General features: G+C 41.7%; 2 protein-coding genes across 4 annotated transcripts; one reads left to right on the top strand and one right to left on the bottom strand.

Moving 5' to 3' along the window:
* Positions 1 to 792: 792 nt before the first annotated feature.
* On the bottom strand, positions 793 to 14,296 carry maco1a (macoilin 1a). Of its 2 annotated transcripts, none has more exons than XM_072675900.1 (11): positions 14,029 to 14,296; positions 12,220 to 12,361; positions 10,396 to 10,522; positions 9,433 to 9,556; positions 8,894 to 9,072; positions 6,931 to 7,444; positions 6,679 to 6,837; positions 4,822 to 5,004; positions 4,319 to 4,439; positions 3,580 to 3,754; positions 793 to 2,657 (listed from the first exon to the last, which is right to left on the bottom strand). In XM_072675900.1, the coding sequence occupies exons 1-11, from the start codon at positions 14,112 to 14,114 to the stop codon at positions 2,455 to 2,457; spliced, it is 2,013 nt and encodes a 670-aa protein (XP_072532001.1). In that variant the 5' UTR covers positions 14,115 to 14,296; the 3' UTR covers positions 793 to 2,454. The 2 variants fall into 2 exon arrangements, with proteins under 2 accessions (XP_072532001.1, XP_072532002.1); XM_072675901.1 differs by lacking the exon at positions 14,029 to 14,296 and adding an exon at positions 13,355 to 14,012.
* srfbp1 (serum response factor binding protein 1) lies at positions 14,053 to 19,397 on the top strand. Of its 2 annotated transcripts, none has more exons than XM_072675903.1 (3): positions 14,053 to 14,429; positions 16,603 to 17,144; positions 17,538 to 19,397. In XM_072675903.1, exons 2-3 carry the CDS (start codon positions 16,626 to 16,628, stop codon positions 18,981 to 18,983), a joined length of 1,965 nt encoding a protein of 654 aa, XP_072532004.1. In that variant the 5' UTR covers positions 14,053 to 14,429; positions 16,603 to 16,625; the 3' UTR covers positions 18,984 to 19,397. The 2 variants fall into 2 exon arrangements, with proteins under 2 accessions (XP_072532004.1, XP_072532003.1); XM_072675902.1 differs by having other exon boundaries at positions 16,600 to 17,144.
* Positions 19,398 to 21,003: the final 1,606 nt, after the last annotated feature.

Genomic DNA, 21,003 nt, shown 5'->3' with positions numbered 1-21,003 from the left:
TAGAACACGTAGCAGACGTCCGGGGAGCGTGCTGTTGTTGACCCTTAAGAGCAGCACATCTCCACCAGCCTCTGCTAGGGGTGCTAGGAGAGTCAGGCCTCGCAACCACAGCTGTTCCAGTGTCCGCAGAAGAGGACCTCAAAGCTGGCTTAAGCAAACGGGGACCTGTGAAAGGCTAAAAGCTAATGCTATTCTACCATCCTAGGACCACTTTTTAATTATTTATTTAAATAACAGGGTTGTAAATAGGCTTGTAAAACTATAGCTGAGCATTCTTCATCCCAACCGGTCACATACTAACTATTTACACATCATATAGAACAACTCAATCAATGCATTCCTTGGCATCTTTAGCAACATGGTGTCCAGTGTTTGGTCAGACAATGGGTCTGGGGAGACAGTCCACTCTTACTTTGTGTCACAACCATGTTCATATTCAAAGAATATGAAAGGTGTCTGTCTCCCCGGACCTTCTGTCACAGTCATCTGCCACAATTCTTTTTTTTCATAAATGCGCAGATATAGTGTTTAAGCTCATATTTCTACTGTAGTGTATTTCTTTTTCTTTTTTAAATAAAAGTACTTTTAACAGTTGTATTGTGAAATGTGTGCATGCGATTTTGTATGAATTGGTACTTTAAGTACAAGCCTCCTGCTTTAGCTACAGCAACTCATACTGTACAATCACAATAGTGTATGATCATGTACACTGGTATTTATGTATGTTCTAAAGACCAAAAAAAAAAAAAAAAAAAAAAAAAAAAAAAAAGACAAATCCAGAAATAACTGCTTTCTTCTTTACTCTCCACAAAGTTTACCAAAAAGACCTCAAAACAACGCCATAGCAATCCACAGAAATACTTTTCCAAAAAAAAAACAAAACAAAAAAAAAAGTCAGGGGAAACAGTAAAAATCTAACATTTGTCAAATCATCCCTGTAGCAAAACAAGATCCAATCCCAACAAGCTTGATGCATGACGCTAATTTCAGAGCAATCACTTAAGAAAACGTGAACGGCAAGAATAGCATAAACTGGGCTGATTTTAAGGTAAAAGATGATGGTCAATTCTGCCAGCACTATTAAGATGACACATTTACAGTGCATTTCATGTATACCTATGCTATTCCCTATGGCTATCTTTAGCTCTCAGATGACGATTATCATGTTGATGATGATGATGGCGTTGATTACAGTAATGTTGGTGGTGAAGTACTTGGTACTTTTTTTTTTTTTTACTGAAATTAAAACATTCAGCAGGATTTGTACAAATGTTACAATTTCATAAACAAGCATACATTTGGAGGGCCACTGGAAACTGAGACAGAGTAAACCTGACCATTCTATGACATCTGTGTTTGTTGCCCAAATAAAACACGAGAGCGCTGAACAGAAGTACCACAACTGTGAGAAGGGGGGGCGGGGGGAGGGGGGATAAGGGTCAGGAGTTGATTGAATGAGAACATCCTCCATGTTGTGAGTAAAGTACTTTTAACAGGGGAGAAAGGAAAAAAAAAAAAAAAAAAAAAAAAAAAAAAAAAAAATCAAGGCACTGCGTAAAATCATAAGTGGAAAGATCAGCTACCCACACTGTGCAAGTTCAGCATTTCTGCATATTTGCTAAACTCGATTCTTAATTTGGTCCGGTAATAAAGATTTGCATTGACCGCAAAAAAAAAAAAAACATTCCGAAATATTTATGCAGCATCCAGTGAACACAACATCAAGATTCTTGAGTCTCTTCTGGACCTCTTCCTCAACTTCGGCATCACCACACTGGAAACACAGGTGAACTAAGCAGCCTCGGGGGGCAGAACAGAGCATTTCAGTTTTCTAAGATGAAAAATACGGAACTAATCACGATTCTTTATCCATACAGAAACACATTTGTTTCCAAGAAGAGAAAATTACAATACTATGGTCAGAACAGAACTGAAACATGCTCTTTTCAACAATCACAGCATCTGGATAAACCACAAATACTCTCTTATCTCATGGTAATAAAAGAACGAAACATGATGTAATATTTCCTTTTCTTTTACATTCATTGAACTTACCATGAAAAAAAACAAGTCCTGCCTTCATTCTGGCACTTAAAAATTCCTTATGTTTAACACAAAAGTGGGGAGAAACAAGTCTCTGTTCAGGAAAGGCAGCTAACACCTCAGAACAGAGGGACTGGGAGGGCGCACAAGCACCACAGGCCATAGTGCTGTAACCAGCGAAAGAGTTTGGCTGAGCGCTGTGAGAGCTTTACAAAAACAACCCTAAAATCCAAACTGGGCAGACTTAGCCACTGTAGCATCCCTTTTTTCCTATCTTTCACTCCTCTTGTTTAAGCAACAACAGGATACTGATTACTGAGAGGGTGTGGGGGTGTAAAAACACCTTTAAGAGGTACACATACTGAGCCTGGTCATTTTAGAGGACAAAACAGAGGGCAGGGAGAAGAGCTTTCACTTTTTCAGTGGCTGGTATACAGAGGCATTGGGGTCCAGACTGGAGGGACTGGTGTCCATGAACTTAGACGAGTAGTGAGGCGTGACGGGGGTCATGTTGTTTGTGTCGGCTGAATAGGCGATGCTGGGCATGACCGCCATGACCTCGGCTATCTTCTTCTTCAGCTCCTTTATCTCCTGCTCCTTCTGCAGGATCTGACCTGCACACAAAGCCATTTAAGAGCAGGCATGAGACAGAGAGACAGAGAGGGAGAAAGATCGTGCATTTGCATGCATGCTTGTCTGTGTGCTTACAGCTAAGAACACTTCCCACACTTGTTGGGACCCTCCAGCAACTGACTATTTAGGTTTGTGCAGGTTTGGGTAAATTTGGGTAACGTTATTTATCAAATGGTTGATGGGCTCAGAGGTTAAAGGCTGATTCATACCTAGTGTGGACGCAGCAGCAACATACTGTCCACATTGTTCAATGTTCATACCTCACGAGCCGCCTCCGCCCCTGGCGACTGCATATTTGACACCAGAGCTGGGGTAGCGCTGTAGCACAAAGCTGTTCAAGCACAAAGCTGGAAGCTGCTCTTTCTCCACAAGAGAAACAAAGGAAACAGACCCCACTATTTAATGTAAAGTGGAGATGAACCAACATTTTTCACTGAGGCAAAAACTAAAATGTACCTTATGAGGTACAATCATCAGCAATGTGGGGTTTGTTGGGCTGAAATTAGATTAGGACAGTCCCCCCCCCTTGGGTGCTACCTTTAGGATCTCACAGAATCTGGCTGGAGTCAGGATTAGACAGAAATCTTTTGGTCTGCCATTGGATAAAGAGAGTTTTTTGGGTTCTACCCTCAGTATCAGAGAAAATTCTGTCTTGCTACAGTTATACTGGGACTGCTTTTCTTTTTTGTGCTATATAGTCAGTACAGACAATATTGTGACAAGCTACAAGCAGGATCAGACAGAATTTTTCTTGGCTACAGTCAGAATTAGACAGAAGTTTGTAAGGTTACAGTCAGGGTCATTTTGTCAGAACATGTTAAATTAAGCAAATAAAGTTTAATGTCTCTTGAAATAAGACATGTGTGCCATTAAAGTGGTAAATGAGAAATAAGGAAAGGTAACCTTGTGCGATCTCTAGCTGCCTCTTGGCATCTCCCAGTGCTGAGAAGAGGTCCAGCTTGATCCGGGTTTCAGCACTCAGGCTGTTCTCTAGGTGCTGGGTCTTATCCTGCATGGCTGACAGTGCAGACATGAGTACCTCTGTATCTTTCTCGTTTTCTTTATACTTGCGCAACTCCTGCCAGGCAACCGAGAAAGAGGGAAGATGATCAGAGACATGAACAAATACACAAGAACTTTCTTTTTATCTTCATTTTTACCTTCTACTTCATTTCACTAACCCCACTAATGCAGAAAAGGGAATGCTACTTAGGTGTCCTCAAATATGCGTGAGCCAATCTGCCACATTTATTAAAGCCTCATGCAGACTTGCCATCTGCCTCAACATGCTGGAAGGAGAATGCAAATCTTGACTTGACTGAGATGCTAAGTAAATCAGCAAGTCACTCCATGAAAGAGTGAACCCTACTGTTCAAATCCATTTCTGACAAGTGTGTAGCCAATTACACTGCCCAGCATGAAGTTTCTCCTCTCTAATATTCCACTGAGGAGTCACAGTACACAGCAATATATTATTCAGCAATATTCAAAGGCAGTCTTGATGAACTGATGAACTGACAGACTGGATTTATAACAAGATGGCCATCCAGTTGCAGTATATGTACCTTCTAGCACACGTCTAGGGCTGGCTTCAAGGGAAGTTGACCAGAGGAGACTTTAATAGTGAATGCCTGCAGCTCACCTGCGCTTTGCCCTCCAACTCTCTGAGCTGCTCCTCTTTAAACTTGACATCATGGGAGAGTTTCTTGCATTCAGACTCTAGCTCTCGGATACGTGTCCTCAGGGAATCTGTGCATTCCCCTCTGTAGAGTTAGAACATGCAGTGAGCTTTCCACCACAGAGGTATTAACATAAGCTAAATCAAGAACAATTGGTCAAAGTATAACAGGGAAAATAATGCTATGTTTGTAGCTGCTGAAATGTCCACCTACCAAACCGGTTTATACTGGCACAGATTGCTAAATAGTAGAAACCAGGTTTTAGGATCATTTTTAAAATGCAAACCAGGCCCAATTTACTGTGTATCCCATTTAGTTTTTACGGCCTGCATTGACTGAATGACCAGTTTAAACTTGCTCAGAAGGAGAATTATTAGGGTGATGGAAAACATAACTGATGTATGAAAACAGGCCAACGCCTCCATCACAGTTTGCCATGCTGTGCCATGTCCTGCGTGGGCTTTACCTGGAAGCAGCAGCCAAAGCAACAGCACGGGCAGCTGTGGCTTCCTCCAGCTTTTTCCTTTTCTTTTCATCGGCTAGCTGTTTCTCTATTACAGCCCGTGCCTCCTGCTCGGCTTTCAGGCGTTTCTCCAGCTGAACAATCGTCTGCTTGTCCTTCTGCTTGGCCTGGACCGCATTATGAAGCCTGATGAAGACACACAAACAAAACACCATTAACACAAGCAAATGCTGGCATACTGACGCATCAAACAGAACCAGGAACACATACTAGATGCCATGTGGTACGCAGGGTCATTACCTCACACAGAAAGTTTATACATGCTTATGTTGTTGTAAGTGAAGAACAACTAAATGTAAAACTTTTTTCTAAAATGAGTGTAAAGAGGGATCTTCAAGTAAGTAAACCTCAGAACAACTGACTCCACTATTAACAAAAAAAAAGGGCTTAAGAGAGACAATTGCGCCACTAAACCACTGAATCACAGACTGTGTCAAAAAAAAAGTCACAAATGCATAATGCTGAGCAATTTATAATGTGAATAATTGATTATTTGTTTTTATTCGAATAGCAAAATAGTGTTCGTTGCAGCCCTATTGCAAAAGGCTTTCAGTTCTGCGAGATTGAACAGTCTTGCAAGTGCTGCTCTTCTGAGGTCTAGCAACAGATTTTCAACAATGTTTAGGTGGGAGGACGGTAAGAACCATGGCAAACCCTGAATTCATTCCTCTCTCTACCAGTGAGATATTCCCTGTGCCACTGGCTGCAAAACAAGTCCAAATCATGATCAATCCACCCTGTGCTTAACAGTTGGAAAGCTGTTATTTTCATTAAGATGAGTTTCTTTAAAATGTTTGAGAACACAGGCAAGGTTTTCTTTACATGACTTCAATGAAAGTCATATTTATTCAGATGTTGTTGCACAGTAGAACAGTGCACCCCTACTCCAGTGTCTGCCTCGACTTCCTGAAGGCTTTTTTTCTGTTCAGATGGGAGTTTTGATTTGTCTTTCTAGAAATTTTGTGAGCAGTTCTCTTCTTTAAAACTCAACTTAACATCTAATGTTCATAATTTCTTGATTACATTACAAACTGTGAAAATGGCTACCTGAAAACACTTTGCTATCTTTTTATTACCTTCTCCAGCTTTGTGGGTATCAATTACTGTAATCTTCAGTTTACTAGGGTTCTGCTTAGAGGACCCCATGGCTGCTTATTGTTCAGACAAGCTTTGAGGAGTCTACTATATTTATAAAGCTTTGCACTTTGCATCACGTGGTCTTTACCAGTGATGACCATGAACACGCCAAAGCTTAACAAGCTAGTAAAGGTCTGAGACCTTGGTAAAAGTTATCTGAGAGTTTTTGCATGGTGCTCCTTTACCCTTCTCCATTCCAAAACACAAAAACCAAAGATAATACAGTAATGCTGCCAATTCTAAGAATCTTTACCTTTATCTTTCCTTCTGTGCTTTTTAGAGATTAGTTCATCTTCTCACTCACCCATTTTTAGTAACAGAAACCAACCCATTTTTTTAAAAATAGACAATAGACAGCTATATATGAAGCCTGAATTGAGTCTGTATAAGACCGTTGCTACTGCCTATGCTACTGTCCATTTTAACTATGCAAACCATGTCCATTTTTATATATGATATTCGATGTGTCACACAGTGTCACAAACCACAAAATAAAATGTATCATAAAAGTATATTGTATATTACTTAACTCAATAAAAGTGTGTGTTTCTTTTGTTTTTTTTTTGGCCATCGAAGTTAAAGGTGTCTCTAATCCACATTGTTCTCTTGTTCCGGCAGCAAATAAGCTATAGCATAGAACTGCATTGCATGGTGAGCTCTCACTTGTTCTGCAGCAGCTCATTCTCCTGGCGGAGCTGGCCAAGCTCTGTGCGCATGCTCCTCTCCACGCTGCTCAAAGAGCCGATCTGACTGCGCAGGTCTTGCTCCACCTGGCGACTTGCCTGCAGGTCCGCCTTCAGTTTCTTTATGTCCTGCTCCAGACTGTACAAATACCAAGCACAACAATGTTCCATTAACCACCAAAATGACCTGAAACAGACATTTCTAGCATGAGCTGAAGTCGAAGCCTCTTACCGCACTAAAGCATCCGGCTTACTGAGCTGGTTGTTGGGTATGTAGTTCTCCATCACATCTCGATGGGTGCTGGCATTCTTCCCTACACCCTTCTGCTTCTTCTCACTTCTGTTGGATGTGGATGAAGAGGGCACGCTGCCATTGGTGGAGTTGTGGTTGCGGGGGGAGGAATTTTTGTAATGTTTGGTGAAGGAACCTCCACCTGCGCTGCCCAAATCCTCTTTGTGGAGCTGGTTCTCGACACCGCCTCCCAGCTCATTGTTCAGTCTCTTGCTGCTCAGGTAGTTCTCCATATACTCAATGTCCTGCAGCTTAGAGTCCACAGTCTGTAGGATGTTGTTGTTTATTCCAATACTGTGCTGCTGCTGTTTCTTGGACTCCCTGTCTCTCCCACCCTCTTTGCCCCGTTCCCGGTGCTCCAGCTCCGGGAAAGAAATCGGCAGCTTCTTGGAGGCAGGAGTGCCGTTCTGTGCCAGCAGCGTTGCATCTGCCTCCAGCATGCCTTTAGAGACAGCTATGGAAAGAAAGAGGGAGATATCAGTCTGGAGAATAAGAACATGATGTCCCATTGTTTGTTGTTTTGTATTCCACCACCAATTACTGAGGAGCAATGTTAATTAATGCCATCCAACACACACACACACTTTTTTTTCCTCTTTTAATCTGTGTATCCATTGAGTCATCATCTCTTCTGCACATCTTGGCAACCATATCACAGACACTGCCAAGAGGAGAAGTAAACACAAATGCAGCCTGAATAGGAGAGAGAAAAAAGCAGGACATCAGCTCTGAACCTTGCTTGCTGGTTGTCCTTCCTATATCCCTGCAGCAATGGCTGTTTCGGCAGCTGGACTAAAGTTCACCAAGGATGGACATCCAGACCAGCTTTACTAAATACACAAAGCATTAACTGTCTTATGAATGCTGTAGTGATTGTTGTTGCTTTACAGTGCAACCATTAAACTACTGTTGTTGATAACGTATGGCCAATACCTATGAACACAAACAACGTCTACGAGTTTAAAGTGCAGGATGTCAGCTTTAATTTAAAAGGTGTTTGCTTCTATTCATGTCAAGACATTGTTTTTTTTTTTTGTTTTTTTTTTTTAAACACAGCCCCTTCTGGTACACAATCAAGAAGAAAGAACACACAGGTGAATTTGGCAATAGCAAACACCCTGGCTGGCAATGGAAGTAGTGGATTACTCATGTTCTTCTCAAAGCAGTAATTTGCAAATCCCACCCACTATTTAGGACTCTTTCCATCACACAATGCTGGTAGTTAGAGGATGAAGGCTATCATGTGCTGAGCCACATGAAGCCAGCGTCCACTTTTCGACGCTCTGTTATGTGAGCACCGTGCTAACTGATAGGGAGGAACGCTGCCCATCCACCCACAGAGAGCAAGGCCAAATATGCTCTCTTGGACTCCCAAACAAGGACAGCTATGTTGTCCCTGGGAATCAAATATGCAGTCTGATAATGATGAGGCCAACTCTTAGATGGCTGCAACTACTTGGGAGCCCTGAAGTATAAGATAATTGAACAAGGAAACATAACGTCATTGACGCAAAGCACAAAAAGCTATTTGAGTACTAACAGCGCCACTTTGTGGACAATTTTTACCCACATGACCTCAATAAGTTCAGCACAAGAACAACCCCTTTCTCAACAACAATTTCTTTCTTTGAACAAAATACAATAAAAGTACTTTACTTATCCTGCCAGAGAAACATGCAAATAACTGTAATACTTGGTTATTCTTCCCCTTGCCTTAACAGTATCATCAATTTTGTATCATCAGGTCAGGATGGCACCAGTTTCTTGAGTGTTCCAGTGCATTGTAGACCACTCGTCTACAGACTGGGAGCACATTTCAGCTGCAGTTAATGTGCAGCTATTTTGGTGTTTGGCGTTTCACCTGCTGTTCCAGATTGAGAACTGGGATTTGTTCGTTGTTTACCTTCCTCTGCCTCTCGCTCCTGCCTCTGTAGCATTTGCTGATCTGGTGGCAGGGCCTGCTGCAGGAGCTGCATGTAGAACTCGTTCTCCTTCTGCACCTCCTTCTGCTTTCGCAAGCGCATCTTGTAGCTCACGTAGCTTTTAAAACCGAAGCCCAGCGTCACCACAGGGTAGCCAATGCTTTATAAGAACAAAAACAAATGAGACATGAGACATCTAAACACAAACTGTTGTATAGAACAGATGTGTAAATCTGCAATGGTGCATCAATCTCATAGGTTTTGGAATGTTTTATTGTTCAATCTTAATATTATTAAGATTATTGTATGCACCCAATATATTTTTTTACTGTGTGAACAATTTGTGCAATTTTGAGTCACATTTGTGCATTTAGTGTTTTTCAACCCCCTGAAAATTCTCTCCCCAAATAATCAAACCATACTGTGGTGAAAGATGTTTTTTATGATGCACTGAAAGGTTTAAGATTTACACCCGTGTTGTGCAATTACGACCCAGCCCTTTTATATTATTCCACCTTACCAGTGAGCAGCAAACGGACGGCACAGGCCAACGTGAAAATTTTTCAGGTCTTTGAATCGGATGGCTGCTTCGATATAAACAAAGAGTATCCACAGAGAGACCGTAGGCAGACACACCCCTCGCTCTGAAAAGGCACGAACACAGAGGCCATTAGCCAAATTCATTCCCCGTGTGGTAGAGAGATTTCCATTTCCCATCAGACAGCGCACTCACATTAACATTAATAACAACCATTAACATTTACACTGCTGGGAAAACTGGGACAACACTTACAGAAATCTAGACATTAAAGAAGTTCCCACAATGTTTATTTTCACTCTAAAGTCTTCATCACGTCGTTATCACTAGTCCATTAATGTGTCTTAGCGGGCTTCCTCCGACCTAATGTCAGGGAGTTATTTCAAGCAACAGAAACATTCCAGTGTTTCCCATTTGAGGTGAATCTTTAATTAAAATCCATCCACTCCAAATTCATTAACCTTTCGTCAGTGACCCAAGAGCTACAAACAAAACACTTTCAAGCTGCCAACACAACAATCCCTTGGGCTTCCTGCCAGCACTCTCTTGTACAGACTTGCTTAAAGATAAAACATCAGCAGTGGCGATCACTGCTGTAGTCCAAGGCAGGGTGAATCTTACTGAAAACTCTCACTCTGAATAAGCGCTTCATTACACCCCCTTCTGAGCAATCCTAACGAGCAGGAAAGTGATACATTAATCACAACAGTGCCCAAAATATCCATCTACTCTTCTACTGAGTAGAGTCATCTACTGAAGACACAAATTTTAATTATAGCTTAACCATGTACATTTGTAATACAAAGTTTTAGTAATCTTATTTTGGTCTTAAATAAAAGCATTTCCACAAAGTAATTTGCATTTCAGACAAATATATGTTTAAATAGACTATGGAAAAAAAAGGATTTAGAGATCATAACGTACATACATAGAAGGTTAAAATACCTGTGTGCCACACATATTGTACCCAAACGTAAGTGCTGGCAGCGAAAAACAGCCATTGCATAGGGATGAAGAGGAGGCATATGATGTCTGACGTGAATGCAACGCAAACGAAGAACACCGAGAACGCCTACAGAGAGGAAAGATAAAAGAAAGCGAGAAATGTAAACTGATATGTATTCACGACACTTTACTAGAATTAAACAGAGCGTTAAACCGACTTCTCATTGGTAAACAAGCGCCGCTGCGTCATCTCTGAGACCTGAGGAAGCAGATATAGAATCCCCACTGGGAATGTAATTATCCCTGCATCCTGCTTTTGCCCCCATACTGCCAATTACAAATCTCTCGCTTATATACGTTTAAAGAATGGCTGAGTCAAAACCTTTACCACAGCCTGTGTGAAGAACTACTTTAGATTATCACACTTGTGATAAAAAAATGTGCTGAAATTTAGTGCGCAATTAAAAGTACGTTTTTATTAAACCAGCAACCAGTTCAGCTCTTTTTCCTAACTGCAATTTCAGCATCAGCTTTAAATGAAAGCCAAACATACACTGTACTGTGGATATACTTATAAACATTTAAAGGGACCATAATACAGAAAAAAAATTCTTAAATGTAAAAAGTTGTATGTTACATTCATGTAAATGACAAGTAATTGTAATTTCCGATAAGATAAGAGAAGATAATCATTTATTAGTCCCACAGTGGGAAAATTCTCAGTGTCACAGCAGAAAGGCATAGCAAGACACTCAGTTACAGAAACATAGATAAATTACACTATATACACAAAACAAATAATAGAAGTACAAAAGCAATATTATTTACAGGTTATTTACAGGTAATTGTAAATGACTCTTAATTGCACATGTGGGGAAGGTATAGTATTTTTACATTGAGGGATCTCTATTCCCTGAACATGTGTGTGTACTTAAGTGTGTGCATATGTGGTCTGATAATGTTGATAAGAGTGTGGGAAAAGAATTTTGCTTACGATAGGTAGGTTTGAGGATGTTTGTACGTCCTATTGATGTCATGTGATTGACAGCAGAAACAGCAATCAAAGTCATGCAAAGTTATGTAGCAAATAGTTCTTAGCTACAGCCCTTAAACAAAGGTTAAAAAAATGATCTTGACTATTGTTGGTACAGAAACAAAAACTGTTCTTCTGAGCATAAGTGTACCTCAGAGGAGACAAAGCACACTTACAGAAAATGTATGGGCCCTTACAAATTTCCCCAGGATAAAGGTCTTATCCTTACTGAACCAATAAACACAACGACGATGAGTTTATTGTGGGTTAACAAGGACAGTGTGGAAAGGGGTCACCTAACTTTCCTTTACTACCTTTGTTTTGCCCGTTTGTACACCTTCCCTGTGTACTTTACATACTACAGCACTTTGGCTGGCTCCTGCAGTCACTTAAACATGCTCTAGAAACAAGATGACTTGACTTGACTTGAAAAAGGGCTGGTGTAGCTGCAGGCTGTCACTGCAGTCAAGCTGGAATTCATCTGATTCCACTGGTTTAATTAGTTGCTGTCAGGCTTCACATAGTTGATTAGATATAAGAGGTGTGCTCCTGTTTGATTTGAATGAAAAACTGCATCCACACAGGCCTTCTGAGGCTAGGATCAGTGACCCACGGTATATAAGCTACTGGGACACTGAAACACATGCCTTCTTGACGAACAGTTCCTTAGACAGACTCATAGGTTATTTAATGTTGACTCATACTGTGTGTTTCTATGGTTCGCTCCAAAAACTTAAATTGCTCTTTAGGATAAATGGGATTTTGATTTTTGATTAAGGGGTGACACTCACCAGTCCCTGGTATCTAAAGGAGTCATACACACTCCGGATAAAGAGCCAGAAGGGCCATAAGTACTCAAACCGGAACTCCAGCACAAAGTCTGCCAGCAGCACCAGAGCCCACACCAGGAGGAACTTCAGGTAGAGGAAGGTGCTTCAAAACAAAGGAGAGACAGAAAGCTTAGAATTAGACATATTATTAGGGAGATGGATAAATTCACATTTACATTTCTTGGCTGCACATACAACTCCACCACACAACCATAACTCATGTTTTTTACTAGACCAGAATTTGCATATTGTCTGAACCCAGCTGTGCCAGGTAATACGTCATATTGTGATGAGAGGGCAAGGAAACTTGGAATAACTCAATAACTGACAGGATTTGCAGGACAGGTCTCTCGTCATGCCTGAATGTGTCAGGGAGAAAACAGCTTGCTTGCTCTTTTCCGATGGAACTGACACTTAAATGTTGGAGACAGACAAAGCTGGGCAGTGGTGCCAAGAGACTCTGCCAATGGTGCAAATGTGTGAGCAAGGACACTACAGAAATGACCACATCTGCTGGATAAGCAGAGAGGTTCCACTTCTTCCTTTCTGTTGTACGCCAACATAAAACGGACACTTTTAGGATATGATTTGATTTAATGTACAGCCTGTCTGATCAGACTGAGATTAAAACTGGGATTAAGAGCAGGTCTACACTGAATTACCCCAACCGGCCATTGCCCCCTAACCAAACTCTTCTACTGGTAGCAGATAAAAAAAAAAAAAAAAAAAAAACAACAACCTGGAAGTTGCCAGAAATGAGCAGACTACTGTTCGGCAAGCATGATGGGCTTTCACAAAGAAAAGCTTAGGAGTGAGAAACAGTTTCCTCAGTGTCTGTGAGGAGCTGGAGACTGAGCCACAGGCTGGCATTAGGCATGGTGCCAACAGGTGCATGATCATCAGCTCCAGACGGTCCATCTCTACACCTCTCTACAGGGACTAGACAAGCTGTGTGTGTGTGTATGCATGCATGCATGCATTTGCATTGCATCTGTGTCAGCAATAGGTGCACCTGAAAGTAGCTGGACGCATTCATTATAAGGGGTGTCCACAAACATTTGGACATACAGTGTAGAACGCTAGCTAGCTAGCCTACCTGCTCAATGTAGCAGATGTGTTTCCTGGACCTCAATTTGTTTACAAATTAAAAAATGAAAGAAACTGAAGCTTTAGTGTGTTGCATGTGTTGAAGAAGTAACCGTAATTAGACCGTAAGTTTTTACCATCAGTCAGTCAGTCAGTCAGTCAGCTAGCTAGCGCCTCACAACAGGCTGCAGTAACACTAGCGTTAGCTTAGCCACAGCCGTGTACGACCAGCCCGCTCCTCTCCAGCCCGCTCTTTAAACTCAGTAGCTAATGCTACTAGCTAACCGTCGCGTTAGCTGCGAGTCGGCTAACTAGCACCAGCTAGCGATCCAACCCTGAGAGAGCCCCTAGCTGTCTATACGTGAACCAGCCGTGAGGGGTTTCACAGCGCTGTCTGGGGGGCTGGCTGGCTAGCTAGCTAGCTAACGTTAACCGCTAACCGCTAACCGCTAACGCTACAGCTGTGACAGGCCGGAGGGGAGCTGCTGCCCAAGCCTGCCCTCATCTGTGTATGACAGCTGGCATCAGGTAGCTAGTCGTTGTGAAGGCATACGGAAGGCTGGCGTGGCTCCGACCCGGTAAAATCCACCCCCTCCTGAGGTGGAAGCCCCGGTTCTTCGGTAGCTAGCTAACTAGCCAGACAGACTGCTATCTATCTATCTATCTATCTATCTATCTATCTACCTGCTCTGGATCCCCTCGGTGATTCGGTTCCGTTTTAACGGGCGACGGAGCTTAACGTTACTGCAGTCCGCATTGCGCCGCTTCATTCTCCCTCCAGAAACTCTCCGGCTGACTGAAACGGGCTGTTTCAAACGCGCTAGGACGAAGAGGAGGAACCCGACACTTGCAGGAGCGCCTCAACGCCGACGCGCACCACTCCTGAAACGCGGAGAGGACATTATTTCAGCTCAAGTAGAAACAAAGAAATACAAAATAAAAACACTCCCCCTCGCTGGCCGCACGTTTGAGGACGCGATGACGTCAGTGCGTCGTGTGTGTGTGTTTTACGTTTGTTAAGAGCAAGATGGCGGCGCCCTGTGAGAGAGGTGTCCACGCATAAGTGTGGAGTTTCTGGTTTAAAGGTACGTAAAGAGAAATGGAAATTCAGCCCTGTGTTCAGAACTGACCCGGGGCGGACATTAGCTCTCCGCGGCAGCGCGCTGTTTTGGGGAAAGGCGTGTAAATGGCCCTGTCGCGCGCGCTCATAGACGGCAGCATGGTGCCTCAGGCTGTAGCCCACCCTTACAGTCAAAATACCCCAGCGCTGAGCTGCGGAGAAGGACGGGGCTTCTTAAGCAGTAAGGTAGAAAAGTATTTATTTAGAGACCTAAAAGGTTCCCACGATTTAATAATCCGATCGCCCTCAGTTTAATAGCTAAATGGTTTAGTTAAACTGACGGAGCGATGTACTGAACTGAAGGAGATCAGACTGTTAAACTGAGGGAACGATTTATTAGACCGAGGGAATAGTGTATTAAATCTAGGGAACGATTTATTAGATTGAGGGAATAGTGTATTAAATCTAGGGAACGATTTATTCGATTGAGGGAATAGTGTATTAAATCTAGGGAACGATTTATTAGACGGAGGGAATAGTGTATTAAATCTAGGGAACGATTTATTCGATTGAGGGAATAGTGTATTAAATCTAGGGAACGATTTATTAGACGGAGGGAATAGTGTATTAAATCTAGGGAACGATTTATTCGATTGAGGGAATAGTGTATTAAATCTAGGGAACGATTTATTAGACGGAGGGAATAGTGTATTAAATCTAGGGAACGATTTATTCGATTGAGGGAATAGTGTATTAAATCTAGGGAACAATTTATTAGACGGAGGGAATAGTGTATTAAATCTAGGGAACGATTTATGAGATTGAGGGAATAGTGTATTAAATCTAGGGAACGATTTATTAGACTGAGGGAATAGTGTATTAAATCTAGGGAACGATTTATGAGATTGAGGGAATAGTGTATTAAATCTAGGGAACGATTTATTAGATTGAGGGAATAGTGTATTAAATCTAGGGAACGATTTATGAGATTGAGGGAATAGTGTATTAAATCTAGGGAACGATTTATGAGATTGAGGGAATAGTGTATTAAATCTAGGGAACGATTTATTAGATTGAGGAAATAGTGTATTAAATCTAGGGAACGATTTATGAGATTGAGGGAATAGTGTATTAAATCTAGGGAACGATTTATTAGACAGGGAATCGTGTATTAAATTTAGGAAACTATTTATTAGACTGAGGGAATAGTGTATTAAATCTAGGGAACGTTTTATTCGATTGAGGGAATCGTTTATTAAATCTAGGGAACGATTTATTAGATTGAGGGAATAGTGTATTAAATCTAGGAAACGATTTATTAGATTGAGGGAATCGTTTATTAAATCTAGGGAACGATTTATTTTTCCACCTCTTCCTCTACTGATTACGGGGCTCCGTAGTAAAGGATGTAGACAGCGGTGATCCCAAATCTGAGGACTGTATTCTTAATAACTTGATATGAGGGAGATACTTATGTACTTATGTACTTATTAAACTAAAACTTTAACCGTCTGGTTGTTTTCTCTACCACTGTAAAAAAAAAAAAAAAAAAAAAAGGTGTCTCTAATTCTACACAAAAACTCACAAGTGCCTTTGTTTACATCTTAACCATAAAATTATGCAGAAATTAAAAAAGGTGAAATTTAACTAATCACAGTCCAATCAGAGAAAGATTCAGGGGCTCCTTTTACTGGAGGACATATTTGGTTTGTTTGTTCATTTTTGAGCAGTGGAACCAATCAAAGTTTACACCTACTTACATCGCCTGATTCAATTTAACACAATTTATGCTTTATACAATACATTTTCTAGTATGGCAAAAATAAGCGGTGCCTGTAAATTTGACTTAGATTAACATGTTAATGTTAGGAACTGCTTGCTTAATTTGCGTTATTATGTGCCTACTAAATATCCCACCATTGTAATGACAATAGTAAAAATAGCTGCCCAGAATTGATTGATAAATTAAAAAAAAAATCTCCTCCTGCAGTTACAGAATCTGTATTTGTTCTGTATGGCTGTTCATTCGTTTAAATGCTGCAAATGAATGTGGCAAGATCCAGATCACTTTCGTTTGTCGTTTTTAAATGAGGAAAGGGGGTGTATGTATAAGATACGAGTATTTGATATTACAGGAACATGTGTCATCTGCACCCTTAACTGGTGTGACTCTTAATATGTTGTTCTTCCCATAGCAGTCTGCAAAAAAAAAAGGAGAAAGATGCCTGCACCACTAAACCTCAGCAATGAGGTGGTCAAGATGAGGGCCGAAGTGAAGAGGGTAAAGGTGTTGGTCATCCGTAAGCTCACCCGGCAGATTGCTGTGCTGAAGAAAAAGAAAGGAAAGGAGGCCGACTTGGAGAAAAACCAGAGGCGAGCAGCGAGGTTACATGAGGAGATCAAAGAGTTAAAGGTACTGGCACCAGACACCATCACCAAGGCCGCCCTGCAGAAGGACATCAGCTTTGAGAAGGTGTGCCAGAATGAAAAAGCCAGCCTGTCCGAGCGCGCCACGGCACGCATAGCCACATACCCAGACTTCAGCCAGAAAATCCAGAACCTCAAGAAAGCAATCGAAGCCTTCGGTACAGAAAGGAAAAGTGATGCTAAGGCTGAGAAAAAGACACAAAAGGAATCCAAAGACATTAAGCCACAGAGTGAGTCAGAGCTAGACAGTGACGATGAGGGTGCAGAGGACGAAGAGGACATGGAAGAGTCTGGGAAAAGCAAGGACGAAGAGGTATTGGATTATTGATTATAGCAACTGTGATCCTCAGAGTAAGACACACTGTTATGCTGTACTGTGGGAAATTATATAGAGTAATTCTGCTCTTATCCACAGGTCTAAAAACAAAGATGGGCGAGAATACCATAAGGGGTGTGGGAGACCTTTGACTATATGGATATTCAAACCCTGATAGCATTTGTTAACTTATATGGGAATGTTAAACCTGTTTTTAGATGTAAAGCACCTCATGGACTTCCAAATTATACTGACCATGATTACTTTTTTAGATGCAAAAAAGAGGGGAAAACCTTTTCTTAGACATATAGATAAAGCATCCCAAGTTTAAACTACTGCGATGGATATTTTAACTAAATATTCTCCTTGTCTTGCTTTTTCCCCCTACAGAAATCCTCAGAGACAGACAGTGCACCAGCTGAGGTGGTGAGAATGAGAAAGGTGGTAAAGAAACTGAGGATGCTGATTATCCGGAAGCTCACTCAGGATATTTCCAGTCTGAGGAAGATGAAGGGTGAGGAGTCTGAACTCAAAGGGTACCAAGAAAGTGCAGCAGGGCTTCAAAAAGAAGTCCATGTTTTGAGAGGTCTTTTACCTGACAGTGTTACCACAAGAGCCCTCCAGGGGAACATTAACGTGGAAGACGTGCTGCAGGACCCAGAGTCCAGTCCGCTGGAGAGAGCCACGGCACGGATCGCCACGCACCCACGCTTCATCAAGAAACTCCAGGCTGTTCGGGAATCTATTGACGAGAAAAGCGCTAAGGCTGCACAGACTGAAGAGACGAATAAGGACAGAGAGGTGACGGTGGCTGACGATAGTGATAGTGATGTTGAAGGGGAGGAATCGGAATCAGAGGATGATGATGGTGATGAGGAAGAGGGGGAAGAGGACGATGATGACGGAACAGCTTCTGATGATGCCAGTGATAATACCAAAAGAGACGATGAGGATGAAAAAAGGAAAGAACTACCTTTAAATGTGATTAAAGGGTCTGACGGTGTAAAGCCACCAGAGGAGGCTTTGAAAGCAAACGAGGGAGTGACTGATCCAGCTGTGAAAACATCTGCAAATCTGAAAAGCATTTCTAAAACCCCAGCAGTCACCCATAGCGTGCCAGCCAAGAGCAAGAAAGCAGCACCAGCAGGACAACACATCCAGTCTGAAATCAGAAAGGCAGAACATGAAGAAGACGAAGAGGAAAGTGACTTGGAGCTGTCAGATGGTGAGCAGGAGAAGGAGTATTTTGATGACAGCACTGAAGAGCGTTTCCACAAGCAGTCTTCTCAGTCTGAGGAGAGCGATGACGACGACTTCTTCCTTGGCAAAGTGAGCAAGCTGAAGAAGAAGAAAAGCGCAACATCTGGAACGGAGAAAAAGAGTGAGCCTAAAACAGCAAACGAAGTACAGAGCGATAAAGGTGCCACCGACAAGTCCCGGGAGTTCAAAATGCAGTCAGTATTCTGCTCCACCCTGTCCAAATCAGGTGGTACCTCTCAGAAGGGGCAGCATCATGGTCAGAAGCCACCACGCTTCCAGAACCAGAAGAAATGTCCTGATGGAGTTATTGATGTTAAACCATCTTGGTTTAAAAGCCAGGGCCCTGGAACAGACAGAAGGCCTTCAGCAGCTGGACCCAGGGGTCCAAGTTCTAGAATGGGCAAACCTGAGTTCACTCAAGGTAATAAAGGTGCACCTGGCAAGCCTTTCAGACCTCCCCACCATTCCCAGCAGGCACTGCACCCTTCGTGGGAGGCCAGTCGGAAGAGGAAGGAGCAGCAGTCTCAGATCACAGCTTTCCAAGGGAAAAAGATCAAATTTGATGATGATGATTAAAATCTGTTCATGGTTATAATGGTCCACTAACACCCACTAAAGACCTCTGAAGTTTTGACTGTGTTTTTATTTAAGACATTTCTTTAATAGAGAAGGCTCTATTCTCTTTAGACATACCCTGCAGCAGAGTTTGACAGATCTTTGCTATAGTTTTATTCCACTATGGATCACAGAGAGGGATTACGTCTAGTTCTGGACAACACAACAGTCTGAATGGAGATTGTATGCTGAAAGGAAAGTGCAGTCCAGGACTAAGCTTGATCTGTGTTTAGGAAACTTACTGTCGAATTAAGCATGATATACCTTAGTTCATGTTAACTGCTTACAAATGTCTTTTCCCATTGAGTTCATGGAGTCTTTGCAACTGTGAATTTAATGTGTTTTGAGAGCAAAGATTAAAACACTTTTCCAGTATGTCTTTAATGATCATCTTTTATTTACAGTATATTAGTTTAACCCTAATTTAGACATAGTGAATTACATAGATAAAAGATCTGCGTCTTTCACAAGGTGTAGCTGCTGTTTGATATTAGCTTTGAATATAGTGAGGAAGCAAGGCTACGTTCATATTACCAGGCTGTTGTGACTCAAACCTGATTTTTGGTCTTAACGACACCGTTCACTCCTGGCATTATCATGTGTCCTGGGTGATCCGATCATAAGTGGCCAGCACTAAGTACAGGTGGAAACAGGTGTAGTCCGATCACTCAAACCACTTTCGGAGGTGGTCAGAGACGCATCCGACCACATTATTCTTGTAGTGTGAGTGTCAATGTGTCTCGATGCGCCACAACAGTAAAGCACCGCCGGCATCAACTTGAGCTGAAAATACATAATATGAAAATACATAACCATGCTGATTGATGTGTCAAATTTCAGTTATTAGATATGAGTGACTTTCATATGTGGTTCTAGATCAGATGCGTATCCATTTCGTGGGCATGTGACGTGATCGTGAATGGTCGGATCAGATCATCAGTCTTTTTGCCTGAACGCATGTGCTTAGTGCTGTTACTGACCAAAGTCCATTTAAGGAAATCTGTTCACTCCACTGCCACCGGGCAGTTATTTCCAGCACAAAAGGCCAGGCTCCAAGCTTTATGAATAAGGAGAGACACATATTCAAAACTGAAAAATAACCGTTTGTTAGGATTTGACAACACCTTCCTGAATAGTTTGTACCCTTTGGCTCAATAATGCACAAAAAACTTGAATTTTCGTCGACCCTCCTCCACTAGTGTAAATGCGCAGACCTTCATGACGTAACCAGCAAGCTGATTGACTCTTTTTGTCGAAGGGTGGGAATCTAGCCATGAACAGACAAAATGTTTTGATTTTTCAGCCCTATTTCCAATGTATCTGCGGAAGTGACGTCCATAAGAGTATCAATGTGTGCATGTGTGTCATGGGTCAGATTCGTTCACATTAAAGACAGATACAGGTCACTCACATTTATTGAAGCATACTGACAAGTAGGGCTGGGCGATATGGTAAAAATACTATATCAATTATCACAAAACATGTAATCACAGGCTAAATGAATCAGTAGCAACAGATTTTTAAAAACTACTATTCAGATACTCTCCTGTACTGAATAGCAAAATTTTTTACTCCAAATCTGCTGCACTTCATCCAGATAAACAGCAATAATTGAAACGTGCAGCTGATCAGGCTTATTTAAGCACTGACAGTATGCTCCATATAAGATAAGATATTCCTTTATTCGTCCCACAGCAGGGAAATTCTGTGTCACAGCAGAAAAGGGATAGACATTTAGATGCAAAAACGTAGATAAATTACCACTATATACACAATATAAATCATAAAAGTAAAAAAAAAGTAATAACAATATTATTTACAGATTATTTACAGATAATTGCAAATTGACTCTTAATTACATGTAAAAATACAATAATTGCACATTGTATTTTTATATTGAGGGACCTCTGTTCCCTGAACATGTGTGTGTAGTTTAAGTGTGTGTGTGTATGTTGTCCGCTGGGAGCAGTGCTGGTTGTGG

The sequence above is a fragment of the Salminus brasiliensis genome, chromosome 3 (assembly GCF_030463535.1).
Source record: "Salminus brasiliensis chromosome 3, fSalBra1.hap2, whole genome shotgun sequence".
NCBI lineage: Eukaryota > Metazoa > Chordata > Actinopteri > Characiformes > Bryconidae > Salminus > Salminus brasiliensis.
This window is presented reverse-complemented; position numbering and strand designations above follow the sequence as displayed.

Coding starts and splice junctions, on each gene's coding strand:
- maco1a (XM_072675900.1), bottom strand. CDS start 14,114: ATGAAGCGGCGCAATGCGGACTGCAGTAACGTTAAGCTCCGTCGCCCG. Junction 6,838..6,930: donor AAGCCGGATGCTTTAGTGCG/GTAAGAGGCTTC, acceptor GTATTTGTACAG/TCTGGAGCAGGACATAAAGA. Junction 2,658..3,579: donor GCAGCTAGAGATCGCACAAG/GTTACCTTTCCT, acceptor CTTTGTGTGCAG/GTCAGATCCTGCAGAAGGAG.
- srfbp1 (XM_072675903.1), top strand. CDS start 16,626: ATGCCTGCACCACTAAACCTCAGCAATGAGGTGGTCAAGATGAGGGCC. Junction 17,145..17,537: donor GGAAAAGCAAGGACGAAGAG/GTATTGGATTAT, acceptor TTCCCCCTACAG/AAATCCTCAGAGACAGACAG.